The sequence below is a fragment of the Anguilla anguilla genome, chromosome 18 (assembly GCF_013347855.1).
Source record: "Anguilla anguilla isolate fAngAng1 chromosome 18, fAngAng1.pri, whole genome shotgun sequence".
Taxonomy (NCBI): Eukaryota; Metazoa; Chordata; class Actinopteri; order Anguilliformes; family Anguillidae; genus Anguilla; species Anguilla anguilla.
This window is the reverse complement of record NC_049218.1, coordinates 14,232,204-14,255,026: the sequence shown is the minus strand read 5'-3', so window position 1 is coordinate 14,255,026 and position 22,823 is coordinate 14,232,204. Positions and strand designations below refer to the sequence as shown.

The window sequence follows — 22,823 nt, the reverse complement described above, 5'->3', positions numbered from 1 at the left end:
TCAATCAGTTCCTGAACCTGTTTTGCTTGATGGTTGTTAAGGTGAAAAGCCCTGCGGCTCTCCTAGGACAAGTGAATATCACTGTTGTAGAGGTGCACAGGATCCCTGCTGCTCCCATTACCCTCAGCATACGTCCTGGTCCTGTTTTGGGGAATGGACAGGAATTGAGGAAAACACATTGCAGCAGTCCCTGTCACTGAAACCCAAGCTTCCTCCTTCTCCTTCTCCTTTTCCATGTCCTCTTCTTCCTCCACACGCCTCCTGCTTGTTTCCATTCCAGCCCCTTCGCACGGTGCTCGCTGTGTGTCTGTCTGTCCGTCTGCGCTGGTCTGTATGATGCGGGCTGAGCTGGCCTACTCACTGAGGGGCCTCAATCTTCCTCTCTCTCCCTCCCTTTCCTGCTCTCCTTGGGGGGGGGGGCAACATTAGGAGGAGGTTAGGGGTGTGATAGGCCTTTTGGGGAGATGTAATGGCTCCTCTCTCTCCTCAGAGGGTGACTACATTAAGATGAGGTGGGGGGTGTGATAGAGGTTTTGGGGAGATGTAACGGCTCCTCTCTCTCCTCAGAGGGTGACTACATTAAGATGTTCATGCGGGGGCGGCCCATCACCATGTTCATCCCGTCCAACGTGGAGAACTACGAGGATGTGCGGACCGAGCTGCCGTCCGAGAGGCTGAAGCTGGAGTGGGTGTATCCTTCTCTGGCATGTCCAGTGGGGGGTGCTGTTTCCATTCTGTGACCTGCTTGCCTGCACTTCTTCATTTACGTCTGTCCGTCGGTCCATCTGTTTAATTTGCCTTTTGGATATTTTTCTGCCGCAAATATGTCTGTCTGTCTGTATGCCTGCCTGTCTGTCTCTGTCTGTCTGTCTGTCTGTCTCTGTCTGTCTGTCTGTCTGACTGTCTGTCTGTCTGTCTGTTTGTTTGTCTGTCTCTGTCTTTGTCTGTCTGTCTGACTGTGCAGCAGCATATCTGTCCTGTCTGTCTCTCTGTGTGTTTGTCTTGGCTGTCTGCACTTCTGTCCGCCGGCGTGTTTGTCCTGTCTGCGTCCTGGGCTGACCGTCATGCTGCACTTCCTCTCCCCATCGCCGCGCTGCTTCCTGGTTGGCTGTGTGAGGAGCAGATCCTGTGGATGTGGGTCCTCCCTTCCTCTGGTGGTTCAAGGCGCACCTCTCCCCTGCCCCCCACTGCCCCCCCCCCCCCCCCCCGCTGGCCTAGGCTGGGGACTATTGATGTACCGTTGCTGAGCTAACAGTGGGGGAGTAACAGTGCCTGCCTAACTGGCTTCTGTGTGTTCAGCGTTCACTGCTCTGTTTGCCTGGGCTCAATCTTCCTTCTTTATTTCTCCCCTCTTTTAATCAACTTACACGTTAGTGCAACACAGTGAATACCGCCAAGCCATCTCTGGCTCTGGCTCTGGCTCTGGCTCTCTCGCTCTCTTTCTCTTTGTGTGTGTGCAAGTGCATGTGTGGGTGGGTGTGCGTGTGTGTGAGTGCGTGTGAGCATGAGTGCGTGCGCGCGAGTGTCCGTGTGTGTGTGTGTTTGTTGTGCTCCTTGACTCTGTGGCTTAGGTACGGCTACAAGGGCCGTGACTGCAGGGCGAACGTGTACCTGCTGCCCACGGGAGAGATCGTGTACTTCATCGCCTCCGTGGTCGTCCTCTTCAACTACGAGGAGCGGACGCAGCGCCACTACCTGGGACACACAGACTGCGTCAAATGGTGCGTCGCTCTCAGTCACGTAGCCTGGAACTCATAGCCGGGAGAGGAAAAAATAGCCAGGGCTACTATATCACATCAGTGACCCCAATTAGTGGATCTATAATTACTGTGGGAGGGGCCTTGTCTCAGTTGCAAAGTGATATTTAAAATGGATTTGTCCATTCTGGCCTTCCATTATCTAACTACGCCAACAGTCTCTGCCTCTGTGCCCTCTGTGAAAATGGAAATACTAATGACCTCATGACCTAATAACCATTTTACACTGAACATATTTATTTTTACCTGTGAATGTATATGTCACCTTGTCTTTCTTTCACTGAGAACCTTTTCTCCCCTCCTTCCTGTGTGTCCTGTCTCTGCCCGTGCCCGCTGCAGTCTGGCCATCCACCCAGATAAGATCCGCATCGCCACGGGACAGCTCGCCGGGGTGGACAAGGACGGCCGGGTGAGCCCCCACCACCCCCCCCCCCCAAATTATCCTGGGTTATCCCAGCTTTCACGCCGCCAAACCCGTTACTAGCGATGCGTGCCTGGGAGCGAGACACACCCACGGGGGCGTTAAACAGGTTTTAGAGAGAGCTGCGCTCTCCCGACACCCCACCCCATGCAGCTAGCTTGGCCCTGCGCCGCTAGCCCGCTGCTGAAATGACAGGGATGCTGGCTGTGGCGTGTGCACTTATGGAGGGAACACAATAGGCACGGTGTGTGTGCGTGTGTGTGTTGCACAACCCATGTGTGTGGGAGTGCGTGTGCGTGCACATGCATGTCACCGCGTGTGTTGTGCAACAAACTGGACTGTTCAGGACTCATGACACCATGATGCATTTAGCAAGAGCTGCCAGGAAGGAGACTACGTGCACCATATGTGTTTTCACAAACTGCATATTCAGCATTAATACTGAAGCTGGGCTATCGCCGCCAAGGTTGGGGGGTTTTGTTTCCCATTTGGGGCACTGCTTTTGTACCCTTGAGTACTTAACCCAAATGTATTCAGTGGATATCCAGCTAATGAATGGATTTTGTGTGAAGAATATAATCTGTGTGAGTTGCTGTGGATAAGCCCTTCTGCTGAATGTTGGAAAATGTCTAAAATGTGAATGAGATCAGCTAAATCACATTACATTGTACAGTGTGACTTACAATATTAGCTTATAACTATGTTTTAGTTTGGTCTAATTCGCAAAGATTAAGTTGAAAATTAATTATTTTTAATGTAATCTTGCACATTGCCCACGGTGGGGATATTTCATGGATTTTGAAAATGTTTTACTCAGTGGTGCTACAGCATCTCGTGCCACGGGTTTGAAACCTGAACCTAGCGGTTATGAGCCCAGTTCCTGTAACCGCGTTGGTCACCCCAGATGAATGCACGCTCGAGCAGATGGGTGATGGAAATTCTGGGCGAAAAATATGTGAGCATTGTGTATGAGTAAAAACTGAGGGCTTTGCTCAGCCTTAGGGTACATCACAGTGTTACACTACAGACTGGCTCAAATGTATACAACAGAAAACACAACTTATATAATTACCCAGATTCATATGAACACCTAAAATCAACTTCTACTCTGGCTTAAGTGTTTTCTCCCATTGGACATTTTGAGAAAATCTTATATTTCACAACAGGACACCCTATAGTGAAAAATGAAGTATTGTTAATTATACACGAGATGAAAAGGTGATAAGCTGATGTCTCCCAGTTCTCTGAAACCTTTGCCACATTACTGCTGTCTTTGATGCGTGTGTTCAGAAGCAGGGAATATTAACCCCCACTCCCCCTCCCCTTCCCCCAGCCTCTCCAGCCCCACGTCAGGGTGTGGGACTCGGTCAGCCTGTCCACCCTGCAGGTCATCGGGCTGGGCACCTTCGAGAGGGGCGTCGGGTCGCTCTGCTTCTCCAAAGCTGTGAGTCCCCCCCCCCCCATCCTTCCTCATCCTTCCTCCCGCACCTTCCTCCTCCTCCTCGCTGCTCAGACGGCACAGCGGGCGTTAAATGCGCCCGTCTGGGCTCGGGGCGGTAACGCCACCATTCCGTTCCCCCACACCAGGCGACCGGAACCCCCTTCCTGACGGCTGAGGGGAAGGCATGTTGTTTGTTTTTGCTCTTTTAAGGCCCGTGGCCTGATACACGGGAGCAGTGGTGCAGTTAGTGGGGCTCTGGACCTCCACGCTGTGAACGCGCTGTTTGGACAGAGGCCTCACCTGGCTGCCAAATGCCTCACAGTGTTTCTAATCAGCAGTATTTTACAGTGTTTACAGTCTCTCTTTCTCTCTCTCCCTTTCGCTCTCTAGCGCTTTCTCTCCCTCTCGCACTCTCTCTTTCTCTCATTCTCTCTCACTCTTTTTCTCTCCCTCTCTCAAATAAAAATTCAGATTCAAATGTGCTATATAGACATGACCACACACAAGTATATTTCTCATTCTCTCTCCCCCTCCCTCTCGGCACATTCCGATGGTTTTTTTTAAGTCATTGAAATATTGCGTGTCACATTTTTGACAGGACATGGGCACCCACCTGGGGGTGATCGATGACTCTAATGAGCACATGCTAACCATCTGGGACTGGCAGAAGAAATCCAAGATTGCTGAGATTAAGGTTCGAGCCCCGAGGGTGACATTGCATTACATTACTATCACATAGCAGATGCACAAACGTGCCATAACACCAGGAAGAAACCGAGGCTCCTTTCTAATCATTACAAAAGTGTATTCAACAATCCAGCAAACAGTAATTTAAACAAAAGTAAATACCTTGTCACTGCGAAACTATTTTTGTGCTGCTATACCTATAACTTTATTATATCATAAAGAAATCCAGACAGTAAGATTGGACATAGAAGAGGGTCAGGGAAGACATAAGGTCTGATGCGGTGGCTCTTCAGCCTGCGCTGGAAGATGGGAAGGGTTTCTGCCATCCTGATCGTAGCTCATTCAAACTACTACATTCCATGGGTTTTAGAGAGAAAGAGGAGAAAAGAGAGAGGGCTGTAGTTCTGGATGACCGAGGGGTGGGTCCTTGAGAAGGGGAATGACAGGAGGCTACAGAGACACATTCAGGGGACAGGGATGATTTAATCTGGGAGAAGATGAATGGGAGAATTGGAAAAGGAGTGTGGGAACAAGATCCAGGGAACAGGTAGTTGGACACCTGGATTGCTGGAGTTGAGAAAGGTCAACATCTGTAAGAAGAGTGATTGCAGAGAGTTGGTGGGGTGATGTGTGGGGAGTGGGGGGGGAGGGTTGTCTGACCGCCCCCTCCCTCCCGGCCCACACTCTCTCTCCCCCCCTCGCTGTGATGCCGCCTGTCTGTAACTCTGTTTCCGCTCCGCCCCTCCAGAGCACCAATGAGGTGGTGTTAGCGGTGGAGTTCCACCCCACAGACGCCAACACCATCGTCACCTGCGGCAAATCCCACGTCTTCTTCTGGACCTGGAGCGGCGCCTCGCTGGCACGCAAGCAGGGCATCTTCGGGGTGAGGACACACACTGCACACACGCGCACGCACGCGTGCGCACGCACGCACGCACGCACGCACTGCACGCACGCACGCACGCACGCACGCATGCACACACACGCATGCACGCACGCACGCACTGCACACACACACACACACACACACACACACACATACATGCACACACACACACATACACACACACCTACCTGCGCACACAAACACACACACACACACACACGCATGCCTGCATACATACTCTCACATGTATGTACATATGCATGCATGCAACCACAATTTTTCACATCCATGCTTTTATGCAGTAGACTCCAGTCTTTTATTGGCAAGAACTTAATTGCAGACACACTGCCAAAGTGACAACCAATGAGAGCCAAACATGAAAAGAAGCCACATAGTCAAACCCTGACGTTAGCATTAATTACTAAAATACCTCTCTCAAGTTCCCACCTCTATCTCTCTGTGTTTCTGTCATTGCTTCGGCAGAAATACGAGAAGCCCAAGTTTGTGCAGTGCCTGGCCTTCCTCAGTAACGGGGACGTCCTGACGGGCGATTCGGGGGGCATCATGCTTGTGTGGAGTCGCAGCACCGTGGAGCCCGCCCCCGGAAAGGGGCCGAAAGGTACCCCCACCCTGAGAGTCGCTCCACCTCTGCCACCTCCGTGTCGCTCACCGAACCAGGCCGCCGAGCTTCGCCTCCCGTCCTCACACACGACTCCTCCCCTTTTTTTATAGACAGCGCGATCTCTTTCTTGGAATGAAAAGTAAAAAATAAACTGAAATTAAAAAGGGAGAGGAGAGAGCGAAGATGGGGGGAGGGGGGTGAGATGGAGAAAAGGGGAGGGAGGCGGAGAGAGGGAAAGAGAGAGCGTGGGGGTAGAGATAGGGTGTGTACGCTGGCAAGAGTTTGGTATCAGCCTTACGAGCCTGGAGGAAGATCCGTGTTCCAGTGGTAATTGTTTTCGCTGGCATGCAGCAGAACTGGTCTGAAAGCGCTAGCGAGAAGTGCCAGCGCTTTAACTGTTAGTCACTATTTATTTACTCGCCTTGCTGCGGCTAATCAGACCACAGCGCCCCCCGGCTGCCGAGACAGTCTGAAGGGCGATCTGAAATTGGGTGGAGGGGGGAGGGGGGCGGGGCCTGAGAGAGGCGCCCCGCTCTGAAGCAACAGCGCTCCCGCGGTGCTTTGAGAAAGCAGGCGCGTGGTTCTCCGTCCCAAACGGCTGTCCCGTGGCGATTCCAACATGTTTTTGCCTTTTGTAAGATTCAGGGGGCTAGCTGCTGGGGAGAGGGGGAGTTCTGCGGTTTCAGATCCCCCCGTGAATTTGTATTAGATTAACTACAACAACAACAACAGGGTGGGTGTGGTGTTCAGTGATGCAAGAGCAGTGAGCTAAGGTCTTGTGCCATTTGCATTGACAGGCATTAAAGATCTGCGGACGCGCTGTTGTTTGGATGGGCAGATAGACACGGGGAAATGAGCAGTTAGCAGCGCATATTTCTGCTGTCAGTGCAAATGCATTGGGACACACTAGCCTCCTGGGCGCTCTGTATCTGGACCTGTGGTTCCAAAGTTAATATTTGTGCAGAACAGTTCCTGTTTCTCTTCCTGCACAGTCTTCTTTATCAAGGTCAAACTCTGCCCCCTATTGCCCGTACGGCCTTCCTGCTGGCCTTGTTGTCCTGCTCGTTCTGCGGGTGCTGTGCCAGCTGCTCTCTGCCTGTGCTGCTCCTCAGGCCGTTATGAGACGTGCAGTTTGTAGGGCAGCTGACTCTCGAGCCAGCCGAAAGATTTCCCTGATTCACCTTCTGAGCTATCGCCCCTTCTCTGTGTCTTACCCTCTCTGCTTTCTCCCTGTCTGAATTCAGTTTAAAAATATGTGAAAGGATGGTGAGCTTGTCTGCTCGCCTTTAAATATATATATACATTATACATCATCATTCAAAACACAAGTGTTGATTTAGTTTTCATTTCATAATTGACACAAAAGGATTTTAAAAGACAGAATTTAGATTGTGAAAAATGTACAGAACAGGACTTCTGTTGCTTGTTGTAAATGGACAGGCTGAAAAGTGTAGAAAATTAAACAAGCAGACATGTGCCAGTTGTATGTGCTTTTGCTTTGAAACAGGGGCAGCCTATGTAAATACAGTCAAACCAAGTATGCTACTTTTATGAAACTTTACACTTTCTAAGCAAAACTGCATGCACTCATGGCCAACAGCTTATGAGTTAGCTAGCTAGATGTAGTGCAAGTTGGCATTAGTTGTCCCTATTACTGCAACTGTTCGAAAAATTTTGCACATATTGTAGTTTAATTGTAGTTTAATGGATCAAAGGGTCTGCCTTCATCTTGTACCAAAAGTGAGACCGGTTTGCCCATATCCTACCCTTAACTGCTCCAAATCTCTTGTGTATTCATAAAAACTGACCTGGGGAACACTCTTGTTTGTGGATGGCATGGTTTCCTTTTGGGTTTAGCTCTGTATCATTCGCCTCCATGTCCTAGCAGTAGTTTCAGTTCTGCATCGTCATGCCTGTTACCGTGAGCACCCCTGTTTCTTTAGATCCTCTTGAATTCTGTTTTCTTTCTTTCCCTGGTTTGCCTTTTATCACAGTAATGAGAAACACAGAAATGTTCCTTGTTTAGCCTTAAGGACACAGGGTATTTTTTGTTGCTCATTTTATATTTGATATTTTACGTACATGTATTTTAATACAACACAGAAGACAAAAGCCACATTCATCTCTCATCATTGACTTACTGTCCTCACTGTTATGGCGACAGTGGCAGACGACCCCAGCAGGGAAGGTTGATGGTGTTTGATGTTGAAATTTGAGCTGTTTGGAGAGGTCCCCAGTGATGCCTTTGGAAACTGTGCCAGTTTGGTTGAGTTAGAGGCAGAGGCTCTGCTGGGCCAGGACCAGTTTAGCAAAATGGTTGGGCTGTGCTGAACTTTGCAGCACTATAGAGCGGTGTCTGTATATGTGTGTGTGTGTGTGTGTGTGTGTGTGAAACCAGCCTGGGGCTCTGAACCTCTGGAGTTGTGGAGCTCCCGGGCTCTGGGGCTCTGAAACTCTGGAGTTGTGGAGCCCTCGGCTCTGGGGCTCTGAACCTCTGGAGTTGTGGAGCTCTGGGGCTCTGAACTTCTGGAGTTGTGGAGCTCTGGGGCTCTGAACCTCTGGAGTTGTGGAGCTCTGGGGCTCTGAACTTCTGGAGTTGTGGAGCTCTGGGGCTCTGAACCTCTGGAGTTGTGGAGCTCTCGGGCTCTGGGGCTCTGAACCTCTGGAGTTGTGGTGTTGTGGAGCCCTCGGGCTCTGGGGCTCTGAACCTCTGGAGTTGTGGAGGCCCCGGGCTCTGGGGCTCTGAACCTCTGGAGTTGTGGAGTTGTGGAGTTGTGGAGCCCTCGGGCTCTGGGGCTCTGGAATTCTAGGGCTTACTGGCTGTGAGGCTCTGGGACTGGTGCAGGAAGGGGGAGCCCCCTGTACTTCTGACCCTGACCAGCAGGCTTCCCCTGCTGCAGGATCTGCTTTATCTGCACAGCGTCAGTGCTAATGCAGGGGCAGTACACAGGAGAGATGTGGTTAACAGACACACACATGCACACACACACACATGCAATGCACACACACACACATACGCGCACACACACACACACGTGCAATGCACACACACACATACATTGTACACGCGCACACATACCACGCACGCACGCACACACACATGCACACACACGCACGCACGCACACACACACATGCACACACACGCACAGCCACTCACACACAAACACACGTTCATGATTCTCCTCAGCACATGCTGCGGTCCTGGAAACAAGAGAGTGCCTGTCTTGAATTCCCACCATAAACCACATTAATGACTGTGAAGTATTTCTGGTATTTACTCCCAGAAGTCTGGGCTGTGAGTCGCTGTGCAGTCACTCCGCTCTGCTCTCCTCTCTCACCTCTCCCTCTCTATTTTTCTTTCTTTGTGGGGTACGGTGAGGGTCAGATCTCTTGTTATTGTATCCTGCTTCTTGTTTTACTGTGCATTTTAGTGTTTACGCTGCCCTTGATCAAATGCCATACTCCGTGCATTTGTGATATAGAATTCTGTCTGAGCTAGATTTTAAGGGGAAAAAAACCCGTGTTAGTGTCTGTGCGTGTCTGCTTTGTGTCTCACCCCTGACTCCGCCCCTGCTCCCTCCTGTGGCTCCTCCCACAGGCGCGTACCAGATCAGCCGTCAGATCAAGGGGCACGACGGCAGCGTGTTCACCCTGTGTCAGATGAGGAACGGCACCCTGCTGACGGGAGGGGGGAAGGACCACAAGATCATCCTGTGGGACCACGACCTGAACCCTGAGAGAGACATCGAGGTAGAGAGAGACCCTTCGCGCTGCTGCGTGCACACAGGCATGCGTACACGTGTACACCTTCACATATGGGCGCATGCACTTGTACTTGCGCATATACACTCCTGCATATACTGCAGTCATGTGCACACACATGCACTTATACTTACACATGCACACACACTCAAGTGTAAACACATATGCATGCCCCGAAGAGTGCACGCACTCCATCGTCCATTAAAATCATCTTCAGCTCCTCCCTCCCTCTCTTCTTCCCTGTGGTCTTACAGGTCCCTGACCAATATGGAACCATTCGAGCGGTGGCCGAGGGGAAGGGGGAGCAGTTTTTGGTGGGCACGTCGCGCAACTTCATCCTGAGGGGGACGTTTAACGATGGTTTCCAAGTGGAAGTGCAGGTGAGGGGAACGTCCTGTTCTCTCCACTCTTCCACTCTCTGTATTTCCCTCTGTGCCCCCCAGGTCCCAGGATGCTTCCTCTTCAGTATAGCGAGCACAGAAATATATCCGCTGTCTGAATAGCTACAGCTCAAACAAGTCCATTGAGTATGTAAGTATGTGTGTAGCTGGGCTGTGCACGTGGGCAGTTTGGTGGATATTGCAGACTGGTGGTCGACTATGAAGTTTGTGGCCGAACATGCCTGTATATAGTTTATACCCAGATAGTCAGGCTTGTTTGGTATTCAGTTACTGTTCTCACAGTCTTGTATATAAGCAATGGGACTCGCACTCAGGTAGTTTGCTTCACAGGAAGCAGTAGTGTGTACACAGGTAGTCAGGAGCACAGGTGAGGAGCCTGTGCAGAATACTGGTGGTGTAGAGCAAGGGAAGAGCTGAAGGGGTTTCCTGCAGTAAGAGAGGACGGGGATGGAGGGTGAGGGTGGGAGGGTGGTGCATCCCGAAAAAATGAAGGGATCCTGTGACTGCGCAGTGCGTCCAGCGCCCATCCCAGCTCGTTGGTTCCGACTCATTTCCTTCCTGATCGAGCGCAGAAGAGAGCCATTATATCAGGAGACGGAGCGTTCGAGCTGTCGTACGTGGGGGAGAGGGGAAGGGAGTGATTTTCTGGCGTTTTGCAGTTTAAATAAGCAAATGCCTGTCAAATTCCCCTTCAGCCTCTCAGCTGTGGCCAGCGGGGCCTTTGAAGCCGTTCCGCTCGGTGCTGAGTGTCTGTCCCTAAGTGATTTCCTCTCTCTGTGAAAGAGGCTTGTTCCCTCTTGTTTCTCCTGGCCCCGCCATCAGAGCGATGATGTCACTAACCCTAAACTCCGCCTCCTCAGGGTCACACGGATGAGCTGTGGGGGCTGGCCTCGCACCCCTTCAAGGACCTGTTCCTCACCTGTGCTCAGGACAGACAGGTGTGCCTCTGGAACTCTGTGGACCACTCCCTGGAATGGACCAGGCTTCTGGATGTAAGCACCTACAACTGAGTCTCTTAAGTCTGTCACATGACTTGTGCATGTTCCAGGGTGGTTAATAGTCTGCAGCTTTGTTTTGTCTAATATTGACTAAAGGTTACTGAAATTTTTGTGTCCTCTCTCTGTCTATCCCTCCATCGATCCATGCCTTAATATTTTTTCTCTCTGCTTCCCCTTCTCCCATCTGTCCTTCATTTCCCCCTCTCTCCCACCTCATATTTTTTTTGCCCTTCCCTCTATCCATACATGCATAAATTCTTTCCTCCTCCCCTCTCTCTTTGTCTTCCCTTCTCCTATCCCTACATGTTTTCTGCTCTTTTCTCTTTTGCTTCCTGTGACTCCTCGTCCCTTTCTCCTCTTCTCACTCCTGTCCTCCATCTCTCTCCCTCTTTTCTCCTCCGTCTCATCCTCCTGCGTTCTCCATCCCTCAGGAGCACGGGCACTGTGCAGACTTCCACCCCAGTGGTTCTGTAGTGGCCATCGGGACTCACTCAGGAAAGTAAGTCTGCAGGCTTCTGTGCAGCTCCACTGCAGTTCTACTTATTCAGCAGGATTCTCACAGAGTAAAGCAGCCACAGAACACTAGCAGTTGAAGAGTCATACATTGGAACACTCACATAGTAGAACACTCATGCAGTTAGAACCCTCATGCAGTAGTTCAGTAGAACATTCAAATGGTAGAACCCTCATGCAGTAGTGCAGTAGAACATTCAAATGGTAGAACCCTCATGCAGTAGTGCAGTAGTACATTCAAACAGTAGAACCCTCAAGCAGTAGTGCAGTGGAACATTCAAACAGTAGACAATGTAAAGGATTGAAGCCTCATACAGTAGCTGTGGTCTCTGTGTCAGCATGGAGCGGGGTGACAGGAATAGTTTACAGTATGATGCAATTCAGCATGTGTATTGCATTCAGTGTGAGCTCTCCCCCCCCTCCCTCCGTCAGGTGGTATGCTCTCGATGCTGAGACGAGGGACCTGGTCGCCATCCACACAGACGGGAATGAGCAGCTGTCCGTCATGCGCTACTCTGTGGGTAGGTGGAGTCCTTACCCCGTTACCCTCCTTGCCATGCCACTGTCCTCGCTGTCATTCCTGCTGTAAAGAGACTGAATGAAAGGATCACCCACAATCCTCTGCTCTCCTCCTCAGATGGCACCCTGCTGGCAGTGGGATCACACGACAACTTCATTTACCTCTACACCGTGTCGGAGAAGGGCAGGAAGTACAGCAGATACGGGAAGTGCACTGTGAGTCCGACCCCACCCCGCACCGCACACACCCCTCTGCCGTGCCTCGCTCAGGGAGGGGGGGTTTCAGTCTGCAGAGCCGCACGTGTCCGACCACGCGGTGGCGCCCTCCTCTGGTGGACCAGGAGCCTGCTCCAGTTGCGTGTCAAACGTGCCTCTCTCATGTGACGACCGTGTGATGACCGTGTGGTCGAGCTGGTGGCCAATGGCTTGGAGAGGGGCGTCTGGCAGCGGAACATAAATTGTAGGAGAGCCCCTGCTTTTCTGCATTCTTCCAAATTGGCGCAAGGCATTACAGAGAAGAGATGGCCCTGCATATGCAACTCGATGTTCCAGATTGGGAGAAGAACTGAATCTTGTTTAATATTGGTTTGAAGATGATTAAAACAGGATCACTAACAGTAGGTCATGTGATTGTTATCCAGTCAGAGCAAATACTAAAACAGGATCATTAACAGTAGGTCATGTGATTGTGGTCAAGTCAGAGCAAACAGTGCTAACTGGAGTTGAGTTGTGATGTTGGTTTAGTTCAGTCCAGGTGAATCCAAGTGCAGTCATAGTCAGGGCCAAGTCATTTTATTTACATGTAGACTTGGGCAGGTCCTGATTGGCTGTTTACACACACACACTCAAGTTCTGTTTAACTGTGTGTTGTGTCATGGTAAGATCAATGTAATAAATTTCGTAGTGGAGGTCCTTGCATGGAGTTTGTGTGTTTCTGTCTGGCTGATGTCTTGGCGAAAGCGCATGGGTCATGTGACAGTTTGGCCAAGCCATCGTGGCACAGGACTGCCTGGTGGTGCCAGAGAGCGCCGAGCACTCGGGCGAGAAGTCTTACCTCAGCACGAAAAACAGGAAAATGATTCAAAGGACCGCAAACGAAAGGATAGAAAGTGTTCCTTTTTCTTTCGCCCTCTGTGTTAATATTGAAAGGCTGAGCGTTTGAGTAGGAACAAAGACGTAATTAAAGTTGTGGGAATGTGACTTTGTGCTTTTATTGGGGCTGGCAGACTGTGTGCTGTCTGGGCCTCCCAGGGGATTGTGGGATGTCTGTGCGCAGAGCCCCTCTCTGTAGATTAAACACACAGCTGTGCATTAATATCAGCAGAGCAGGGAGGAGGGCTCGTCTGAGGGTTATACGCACAAGAGAAGGAACTGAGACAGACACAGACTGTGTGTATGTGCGCGTGAGCATGTGTGTGTGTGCGTGCGTGCATGTGTGTGATGTGTGTGCCTGTGCACATGTGTATGTGTGTTCATATGTATGCATGTGTGCGTATTTGTGTGTGTGCATGTGCACATGTGTATGTGTGTTCGTATGTATGCATGTGTGCGTGTGTGTATATGCATGTACATATAGAGGTGATATACAGTAGTTTGATGTACAGATGTGTTCACTGTGTCAGTGCAGTGTGTCTGTGTGCACATGCAAGCACAGCAGCTGGGAAGTGTCTGAGTCAGGCTTGGCACAATGTCACAGACATTCTTGTGTGTGTGTTTGTCTGTGTGTGGTGTGTGTGGTGTGTGTGTGTTGTGTGTTGTGTGTGTCTGTGTCTGTGTGTGATGTGTGTGTGTGTGTTGGACACAAGCCTGCAGACTCCCAAGCAAACCATGCAAAGTGCCAAGACAGGCAAGCAGATTCCTCTCTGACCCAGAGTGGGAGAGGACAGACAGAAAAGCAGAGGGATAATGGAGGAGTGGGAAAGATCAGCCTCTCAGTCGCTCTCTCTCTCCTTCTCCCCCTCCCTGCCTCTCCCTATCTCTTCCTCCTGTTCTGCCCCTCAAAACCTGTATTCGTATCAAATGTACTTGATAGGTTATTTACATAATCATTTTTCACAAAGATTCCACCAACGTTTTAGCAACACGGGGGCTATGTAGCTCTGTAACCAGCGCTTTCTCCCAGTCTGTTTTTCCTCTCCCGCCTCCTCCATTTCACTTTTATCAGCATGCTGAGCCTCGTGAGGTAGAGCACGCTCGGAGTAACCGTCAATCTGTCTGCTCTTCCTTTGTCTCAGGGACATTCCAGCTACATCACACATCTTGACTGGTCCCCCGACAACAAGTTCATCATGTCCAACTCAGGAGACTATGAAATCCTTTACTGTGAGTGGCTAAACGCTTTCCCAGCATATCCGCATGGCTCTACCAGCTGGCAGCTTCTTATATTTCAGCCCTTTAAATGTATGTCTGTGTGACACCCGCGTAATATTATACACTACCGATTAAGCACGCTGATATGTGAGTGCACTCTCATGCAAGCGTATAGAAATGCACAAATGTGTGCACACACACACACATATACACACACACATGTGCATGCAAAACACAGACACACACACACACACACATACACACATGTGCATGCACACACACAGACACACACACACACACATGTGCACGCACAGACACACGCATACACGCACACACACGTGCATGCACACACACAGACACACGCATACACGCATGTGTGTATGCACACACACACACACGCACACACATGTGCATGCACACACAGACACACGCATACACACACACATGTGCATGCACACACTCAGACACACACACATGCACGCACATGTGTGCATGTGCATGCATGCACACAAACACACACAGACACGAACGCATGAGCATGCGCTCACACAGACAGACAGACAGACAGACACACACACGTATGCACAAACTAAAATAGAAATGGTTTGTGCTCTAATAATCTGATGCTGGTGAATCCCATGGTGGTGATTATCCTCTCTCTCCCGCTCTCTCTCTCTGTCTCTCCCTCCCTCACAGGGGACATTCCAAACGGTTGCAAGCTGATCCGGAATCGTTCAGAGTGCAAGGACATCGACTGGGCCACGTACACCTGCGTGCTGGGCTTCCACGTCTTTGGTCAGTCCTGCCGTCCCGCAGGAAGTGCACCTTTAACAGTCTGTGATTCGAAAAACGCCACTCACACGAGGCCTGCTTAATTAATCAAATCTTTAACATGCAAGCTTTAATAACTGTTCAAACCCACTTGTGAGTCATCTTCCACTGGCTGTATTCATGAGCAGTTTCCAATGTTTATTGACTGCCTATAAGCAGTAATGAAGTTGTAGTTGAGTGTTTATAAGAAGATATGAATGTTTTCCCAATGGTTATAGGCAGTTATAAATGACTGTTGAATGCTTATTGTAAGCCTGCCAAGCGCTATGAAGGCGCTGTGTCCCAGCCTTCAAAGGAAGCGTTTTGAGCTTTGGGTGGGCTGTTGGTTTTGTTTCTGTGTGCGTGCGTGTGTGCGTGCGTGTGTGCGCGTGAGCGCACTTTGTGTGTGTGTGTGTGTGCGCGCGTGCACGTGTGAGTGTGTGTGTGTGTCTGTGTGTTTCTGTATGCGTGTGAGTGCACTCTGTGCGTGCCTGTGTGTTACTGGGGGGGATACTGGATTGGGTTTTCCCCTGTGGGGGTACGCTTTTCTCTTATATGAGGGCTGGTATTTTAGTGTTTCTGTGGGACTGCCTGCGCCAGACAGTCTGTGGTCGGATGGTAGTGGGGGCCTCAATCTCACTGCACTGTTAAACACCATCAGGAATTCTCCCTCTCCCTTTCCCTCTTTCCTTTTCTTTTTCTTTATTTCGGTCCTTCCTTTCTCTTTCTTACTCCTCAAATTCATACAAGCCTTTTTGTTATGATGACTTTTAGCACTGCCAAAGCCTTTAAGCTGGAATCGCGCGTAATGCTCGGGACATGTAAGATATCAAAGTCAGTGCTCAAAATGCTCACAGTATTTTAAAAAATAATATAATAATAATAATACTCAGAACTTATATATAAGCATTTCACCTCTTCATATTTTTGTACCGGATTTATAAAAGTAAAGCAAAATGATTTGTTGTCATTGGCTGACATGTTAATTCCCCCTCACCTGGAATTGTTTTCCTGACACTCGGGAACCCTGCTGGAAGGATTAGGCCTCGGCTCTGTATTGCGCTGGAAAAACCGTTAACTCTTGACTTTCAGATTCCATTGCACTGAGCCCCAGGGCTGAGGGGGAACCTGAAAGTGAAGCCGATAGTCCCCCAGAGACACGTAACCGATCTCTGATTGGCGAGGGGAGCGGAGCTGCTCTGTGCGTCTGGGGTGCTAGCCTGCCCCCTGGTGGACGGTTTCTGAACAGCAGCCATTGGCCAGTGTAGGAGGGATACGGGATCCGCATAGCGAGGAAGTGAGGTGTCGGTGAGCAGACGCTGGGAGGAAAATGGCGGTCGTCCTCTGACTGCAGTGGCCAGACGAGATTCGGGAAGGCTAACCGCAGTTATTGGAAAGCATGCGTCTGTGTGATAAGTGTTTCCACAGGAAAATGTCAAAAAAATGCTTGAGATGTATCAGGGTTATTTTTCACAGAACCGTCCACATTTCCATATTGGATTTTTTGCACTCAAGAAAATGCAGTTCTGAATGGGGCACGACTATAGCGCCATCTTCTGGAGAGCATTAGAGCTGACCGCAGAGAAAGTGTGAAAGCGTACGCGCGCGTCCACGTGTGGGTGTGAACCCCGCTCCGCGTCTCTTTTCGGACAGGGGTGTGGCCCGAGGGCTCGGACGGGACGGACATCAACGCGCTGATCAGGTCCCACAACCGGAAGGTGATCGCGCTGGCCGACGACTTCTGCAAAGTGCACCTCTTCCAGTACCCCTGTTCCAGACCCAAGGTGAGCTGTCACTGAATGACCGGACTGCGCTCCCGCCGAACAGAAGCCAGAGCCGGCACTCTGTCCTGCCAAATCTGGTTTTGGTTAAACTTACTATGCTCACGCATGACAGCTGGAGACTGTTCTTGTGGTCTTGTGTGAAACATTAATCTGCTGGTGAATCAGGATTGGTGTACACAGCTAATTGTGTAATTGAGCGGGGGTAATTGGTGGAAACCAAAAACATGCATGCACACTGGCCCTCTAGGAATGGGGTTTTCCAGCCCGGCCCTACTCTAACTGTACAGAGTGTCCAGCTGCTGTAATTTAAGCGACTGTCTCCCTGCAGTGTCGTTGCTGTGCCGTGCTTTTATTGGCGTAACCGCTAATCGCTTTCTCGCTCTCCCCCCAGGCTCCGAGTCACAAGTACAGCGCCCACAGCAGTCACGTGACTAACGTCAGCTTCCAGCACAATGACAGTCACTTGGTGTCCACCGGCGGCAAGGACACCAGCATCATGCAGTGGCGATTGGTGGAGAAAATCCCCTCCTTACAGCAAAGCGAGAGCATGACCCTGGGGGAGGGGCTTCAAAACTCCACCCCCCGGGGTGGGGCCCCACCCCCAGTGGAGTCACTTACACCCACTGAACCCAACTCACTCCCGCTGGCCTCCCCACCCACGGGCACCACCACGCCCCCACCCACCCCTCCTGAGCCTACGCCCAATGGACAGCAGGAGAGCTCCCCTGACACCCCGCCCCCTTCTATCTCCACACCCCCGTCTTCCATTACCCCGCCCCCGTCTTCCATTACCCCGCCCCCAACTTCCATTACCCCACCCCCTTCTGCCACCACCCCGCCCCCCTCTGATATCTCTCCACCCCCCTCTGACACCACTCCCACCCTGTCCGACAGCACACTGAGCGCCAAGGACAGCCTGGAGCCGAATGACGACGCGGCCACGCCCTGCGACGGGCACACACCCTCCCCACCCTCGTAAGAACCTGAGCCAGAACCCAGAGTTCGCTCTCTGTCCTGCTGTGAGCTCCCCCTAGAGGCCGTTTGATGTAACTGTGCTTTCCAGGGGAGCGCAGCTGGGTTTCATGTTTTTTTTTTTTTCTGGTTCTTTGATCTTTATTTTTATGTTCTTTTTGTCTGTTTGTTTGTTTTGAAGTAATTGTTAATTTCCAGATTGGTTGGAAAAAAGGGGGCTTGGTCTAAAAATTGGCTGGATATTCAGTTTAGTGTTTTATAGGTTGAGTCTATGAGTGAAGGGTTTGAGGAGAGAACATCCCTGTTGTTTTAGATGATGCAGGTAATTAAACTGAAGATTAAAGCATGGATAAAAAGCAGACACATAAAACACACAGACACTAATACACTCAAAAACACACGATCAGACACTAACACACAGACTCTAACAGACACCGCAGCACACACAGGTACACACTCAGATACCGTCAGACACACAGATATATTTTTGAGGAAGAAACTGGCATCCAGAGAGAGAGAAAGTGGATGCTTCCTGTGCTTTGAAGGGAATGCTGAACCTGGGGTTTGTTTGAACTGAAAAAGCTGGCTTTCAGTTCTGATTTCCTTTTTTAACTTTATTTTATCTGGAGGAAGTTCTACTCATTCTATTGATGAATGGAAAAGCAAAGGAATAGGGGAGCTGCTCTACCTCTAGAAGTCTCACACACATCCACACACATGCACATATGTACACACACGCACACACACACACACACACACACACACACACACACACATACACGCACACGGGTCATCAGTGCATAGCTACAGATGAATATGAGCATCTGTGTATAAGTGTATAATTCTGAAGGACGGTGGGCAGAGGTAGTCCCCTGTCTGCTCTGGCTGGCGTGGGTGTGATAGGCAGACAGGAGGATAAGGCCCAGTGCGATGTCACCTGCTGTGAACCTGCAACCCGCGGGTATCTGTGGATTCCCGTTACGTCCCCCGGCCCGTTCAGCACACGGTGTCTCACCCTCCTGCTTAAAACAGCCGCGCGGCAGCACGCAGCCATCAGCGTTAAACGACGCTCACTGGCTCGGCTGTCCTGCACAGTTCTAAAATATGCAGTACAAAAAAAACTGCAGTTACATTTGGAACGTTTAGGAAATTTCCCGAATAGTCTCCTCCTTAGATAATGATCGTATTTTAATCTGTGCGCAGAGACTCTCTCGCCACGTTCCTTCTCATGAGGAAGAAGCTCGCTTGCCGGCTTTTCAGTGTAGCGTGGTAACGAGGGCTTAGTGGGCGCCAGTCGTGCTGGATTCCACAGAGCAGCACAGCCGTGTGATCAGCGACATGAAAGATCGACCAGCCCCGTCATACGGTCACGGTCAAGGGCCACGGTCAAGGGCCACGGTCCCTGACCGCGTGTCTGCATGATGTCTAGCGTTCAGAGTTTTCACTCTGTACTTTTCATTTGTTTTTTTTTTAGTACTTGTTTGTTTCTCGATCTTTTATTTTTTATTTGTTTAAAACACAGTGATGTCAGAAATGACTTTTACGCGATCCCCCAGTCAGCACCGGTGGAGCAAGTTTGAGCTCCGTCCAGTCCTTCAGATGTACACGGAAACGGTCTGCGTTTAACTACGCCTCAGGCTTCTCCAGGTCTTCAGAAGTCTGCTTTTTTTTTCTGAGGGCGGGTCTGTAATATGCAATTTTTCTTCTCATTTTTTAGGGTTGATTAGAGACTATTTTTTTTCTCTCTTTTCTGGACTGAAATATTTTTAAACTGATTTGAAACCTTCTGTTCTTTTTTGATAGTTTTTTTTTTTTTTTTTTTTTTGGACTGAGACGTTTTTTAAGAAGTCTTAAGTGTGTGAGCCGGTGTTTACACACCTGTGTCATTCCGGATGGCGTCCCAGGTGTCATTCCCCTCCGCAGAATCTCAGGATTACCCCGCCAGGAACACGGCCAGCCCGGACGGAGGAAGGAGACCCCTTTCTCCCGAAACCTTGTTTCCCCCCCTCCCACCCCTTCCCCCATATGGGAACGCGCTGGTATCTGATGCAGGTCTATTGAGAGATGATGATGATGTTTAAAGAAAAGGGTTCTTTTGGGATTCTGGAAGTGGTGTGTACTCTGTGTGTGTGATGTGGGTGTGTTGCTGCCGTACTCCTGTATGGAGTTATGGACTAACGGGATACATGCTGCATGGCAGCAATGACGTGATTGGCTGGGCTGCAAGGAGCAGTCATGTGATTGATCAAGTTGCCAAGAAATGATGTTAATATTGTGCGTTACCAACCTGCGGAGCTAATAGAGAAGATTGCTGACAAGTTTCAGGGCAGCGTAGTGATTGGCTACACATGGCCAGGGTAAAAGGTTTTTTTTTTCTTTTCTGTTTTAAAGACTGCTTGATACAGTAACTTAGTAAGAAGGCATGGGGTGTTGTGATAGAGGATGTTTGTTTGCTTGCACTGAGATGTGACGGGAGGGACATAGCAGGTGAAGGATATGCATGAGGTCAGTGTTTTGGGAGAGGAGACCCCGTTGCCAGGCAGACGGGATGTCAGTTGAGGGCTGAATATGGTGACGGGCGTACGATAGGCTCAGTGCTGAGATTCCCAACATGCGGCAGATTCATGCTGTGTGCTGTGCTGCTCATACGATTGAAACACCAACCTTTCCAGCTGATCTTCAAAGAACCTCTTTTTTTCTGTGTATGTGATCATTTTCAGAATGTTTCCCAGTGAAATACTTGTGTTCTGTCCAGGGAATGTTTTTAGTCATTTTTTTCAGTATTTTTTATTGATTATGTTCAGTTTGAAAAGGAGCTGATTCCCAGAGAGCCATGCCTTCGACTGCACAAAGCCGATTGTTGATTTTAGCCGACCTCAGCAAAGTCAGGACATGTTTCGACCCCTTCCTCCATCTTCCCATCATGCCACCGCCGTCTCCATGCTACAGGGGGCGCTGTTTCTCTCTGTAAGCGAGATACGGTGTGAAAAAACAGCTCTGTGACTGATTGCCCTGGAACCAGGCTAGCACAAGGTAGCATAGGCTCCGACTGCTCTGCTAGTTACAAGAGTTTTTTTATGTCCTTAGTTTTCCTTGGGCAGACTAAAGCAATGTTTGTCCTCTCTGTAAATTTGTAGCGGGTTGACTTGTCCCAAGTTAGTCCTTACAAAAATATGAAAAAATAAATGAAAGCCAGTCAGAGTCTGATCTAGGCCTGCTAGCCTGGGTCCAGCTCCACAGTTGTCCTTGCTCTCCTCTTTGTACATTCAGGTGTGGCTATTTTCTGTATATAATGGTATGCCTGTGTGTATATATCTGTTTTATTCAGTGATGTTAAAATCACCTTTGTTGTCAAAATCCAACACTTCCCAGAAAAAAAGTTTAATGTTTCAAAGCAAAGCATGTAGGAAATCAGTTTTTAATCATTCACAGCAGCATTCCAAATGTTTTTAATCATACCGACCCGCTGTGACCCTCAACTGCGCCGAAATTGTGTAATTCTGATTTTGGCAGTGGGGAGCGATGATCGGGAAGAACCTTTGGAATGAAAATAAACAAAAACAGTGCTGTGGTGATGGGATGGAAGGGGCGTGTCCAAACAGAGGGGTGGCAGTGGGAAGGAGGCGTGGCCTCCCTGGGGTCGTTGCTCCGGTCAGTATGGTAGTTTCTAAGTGACCTTTCGCCTGCCTCCATGGGCCACGGCAGTGGTCAGCTCTGGGGGGCGAGCCGTAGACAAAATGCTTGAATGTGTCTGAGATGAATTGCCTTGCTGCATTGTCTGTGTCGGAAGTAGGGATGTCAGGGTGGAAGGGGTTGGGCGGAACCCCCTCGTACCCCATGTTCTTTCTGAGAGAGATGGGCATCACGTAACCACGGACACCAGTACACCTCACCTTGTCATCTTATTAGACGCTGGCAGAAATCCAAAATAGGATGTGAGACTCTCTACCTGCGGTCTAATTGCATACTGATACTGCACCACGCCCGGCTACGACGTTGCTGGGGAAACGAGCGATGTGCTGGATGGTACGAGCCTGATATCCCATCATGCACTACTTCAGCGGGCACAGGGTGTCCTGGTGTCTGCTCGGAACGTGTGCCCATCTCTCACAGTTTTATTTAATTTATCCCCCCTCCCTCCCAGGGTTTGACCCTGAAGAGCTTGTACTGTGGCTGTTTGTGAGTTTGGCTAGTATTCAAAATTTATCAAGTAAGTGAAAAAGTACCATGGAGAAATAAAAAAAAAAAAGGATCACAGAAGGATCTGAATGTTCAGTCTTCAGCCAATTCCTAGCAGAGCTGTGAATGTTTGGTTTGGGGTGGGGTGGGTGGGGTTTACATTATGTCACATAACTGGGTACAGAGGGGTGGGGTGGGGGAGGTTCTCTCTTTCGGCTGCGTTCTGGACGATCCTTTGTGATTGGCCAGCGCTTTGACGCCTCTGCAGGGAGGCGGATGGACGGTCCTCGTGTGGCCCTGTTGGGCTGGGTGACGTGGTTCAGAAGCTTTACTGACAAAGAGAGTAATGATTCTACAGAATAAAACGCAGTGATGATTAAACTTGTGTCATTAAAATATGAATGGGGGGAAAAAGCTTTCACGTGAACATGTTTGAGCCGATCTGTCTCTCATGCATTCCTGTCAAACGGCAGAAAAGTACTGAAGATTATTAAAAAAAAGAAAATAAAAATAAGGATGTTGTTGCTTTGTTATTTTACCATTTCATGTTCAATAATCAATCTTCTATGAGGAATGAGATTATAGGTGATTTTTGTGACGTTCAGAAAAAAAAAAAAACTGAATGTCATGTTTTTTTTTTTTTCTTTTTCTTTTTTTTCTGTTCCGTGCTTTTCGGAAACGTGATTACACTTTCAGGGCTCTGGCATCAGTGCAGGAGCCTCTCAGATGGGGAGGGGGGGGGAATGGTGTTTGGTAGCTC

At 49.7% G+C, this 22,823-nt stretch overlaps 1 protein-coding gene across 1 annotated transcript in view; it reads left to right on the top strand.

The window, feature by feature from the left end:
- The window catches only part of LOC118217885 (echinoderm microtubule-associated protein-like 4), a 47,319-nt gene extending 25,182 nt beyond the window's left edge, over positions 1–22,137 (top strand). The window contains exons 8-25 of the mRNA XM_035400051.1: positions 568–691; positions 1,572–1,721; positions 2,097–2,166; positions 3,512–3,622; positions 4,218–4,313; positions 5,055–5,189; positions 5,676–5,811; positions 9,414–9,565; positions 9,832–9,957; positions 10,839–10,970; positions 11,408–11,475; positions 11,922–12,010; positions 12,127–12,224; positions 14,243–14,330; positions 15,015–15,113; positions 16,782–16,912; positions 17,304–17,699; positions 17,805–22,137. Of these exons, the coding sequence (XP_035255942.1) occupies positions 568–691; positions 1,572–1,721; positions 2,097–2,166; positions 3,512–3,622; positions 4,218–4,313; positions 5,055–5,189; positions 5,676–5,811; positions 9,414–9,565; positions 9,832–9,957; positions 10,839–10,970; positions 11,408–11,475; positions 11,922–12,010; positions 12,127–12,224; positions 14,243–14,330; positions 15,015–15,113; positions 16,782–16,912; positions 17,304–17,699; positions 17,805–17,891 (2,288 nt within the window). The 3' untranslated portion in view covers positions 17,892–22,137. The remainder of the gene's footprint in view (positions 1–567; positions 692–1,571; positions 1,722–2,096; positions 2,167–3,511; positions 3,623–4,217; positions 4,314–5,054; positions 5,190–5,675; positions 5,812–9,413; positions 9,566–9,831; positions 9,958–10,838; positions 10,971–11,407; positions 11,476–11,921; positions 12,011–12,126; positions 12,225–14,242; positions 14,331–15,014; positions 15,114–16,781; positions 16,913–17,303; positions 17,700–17,804) is intronic.
- Positions 22,138–22,823: the final 686 nt, after the last annotated feature.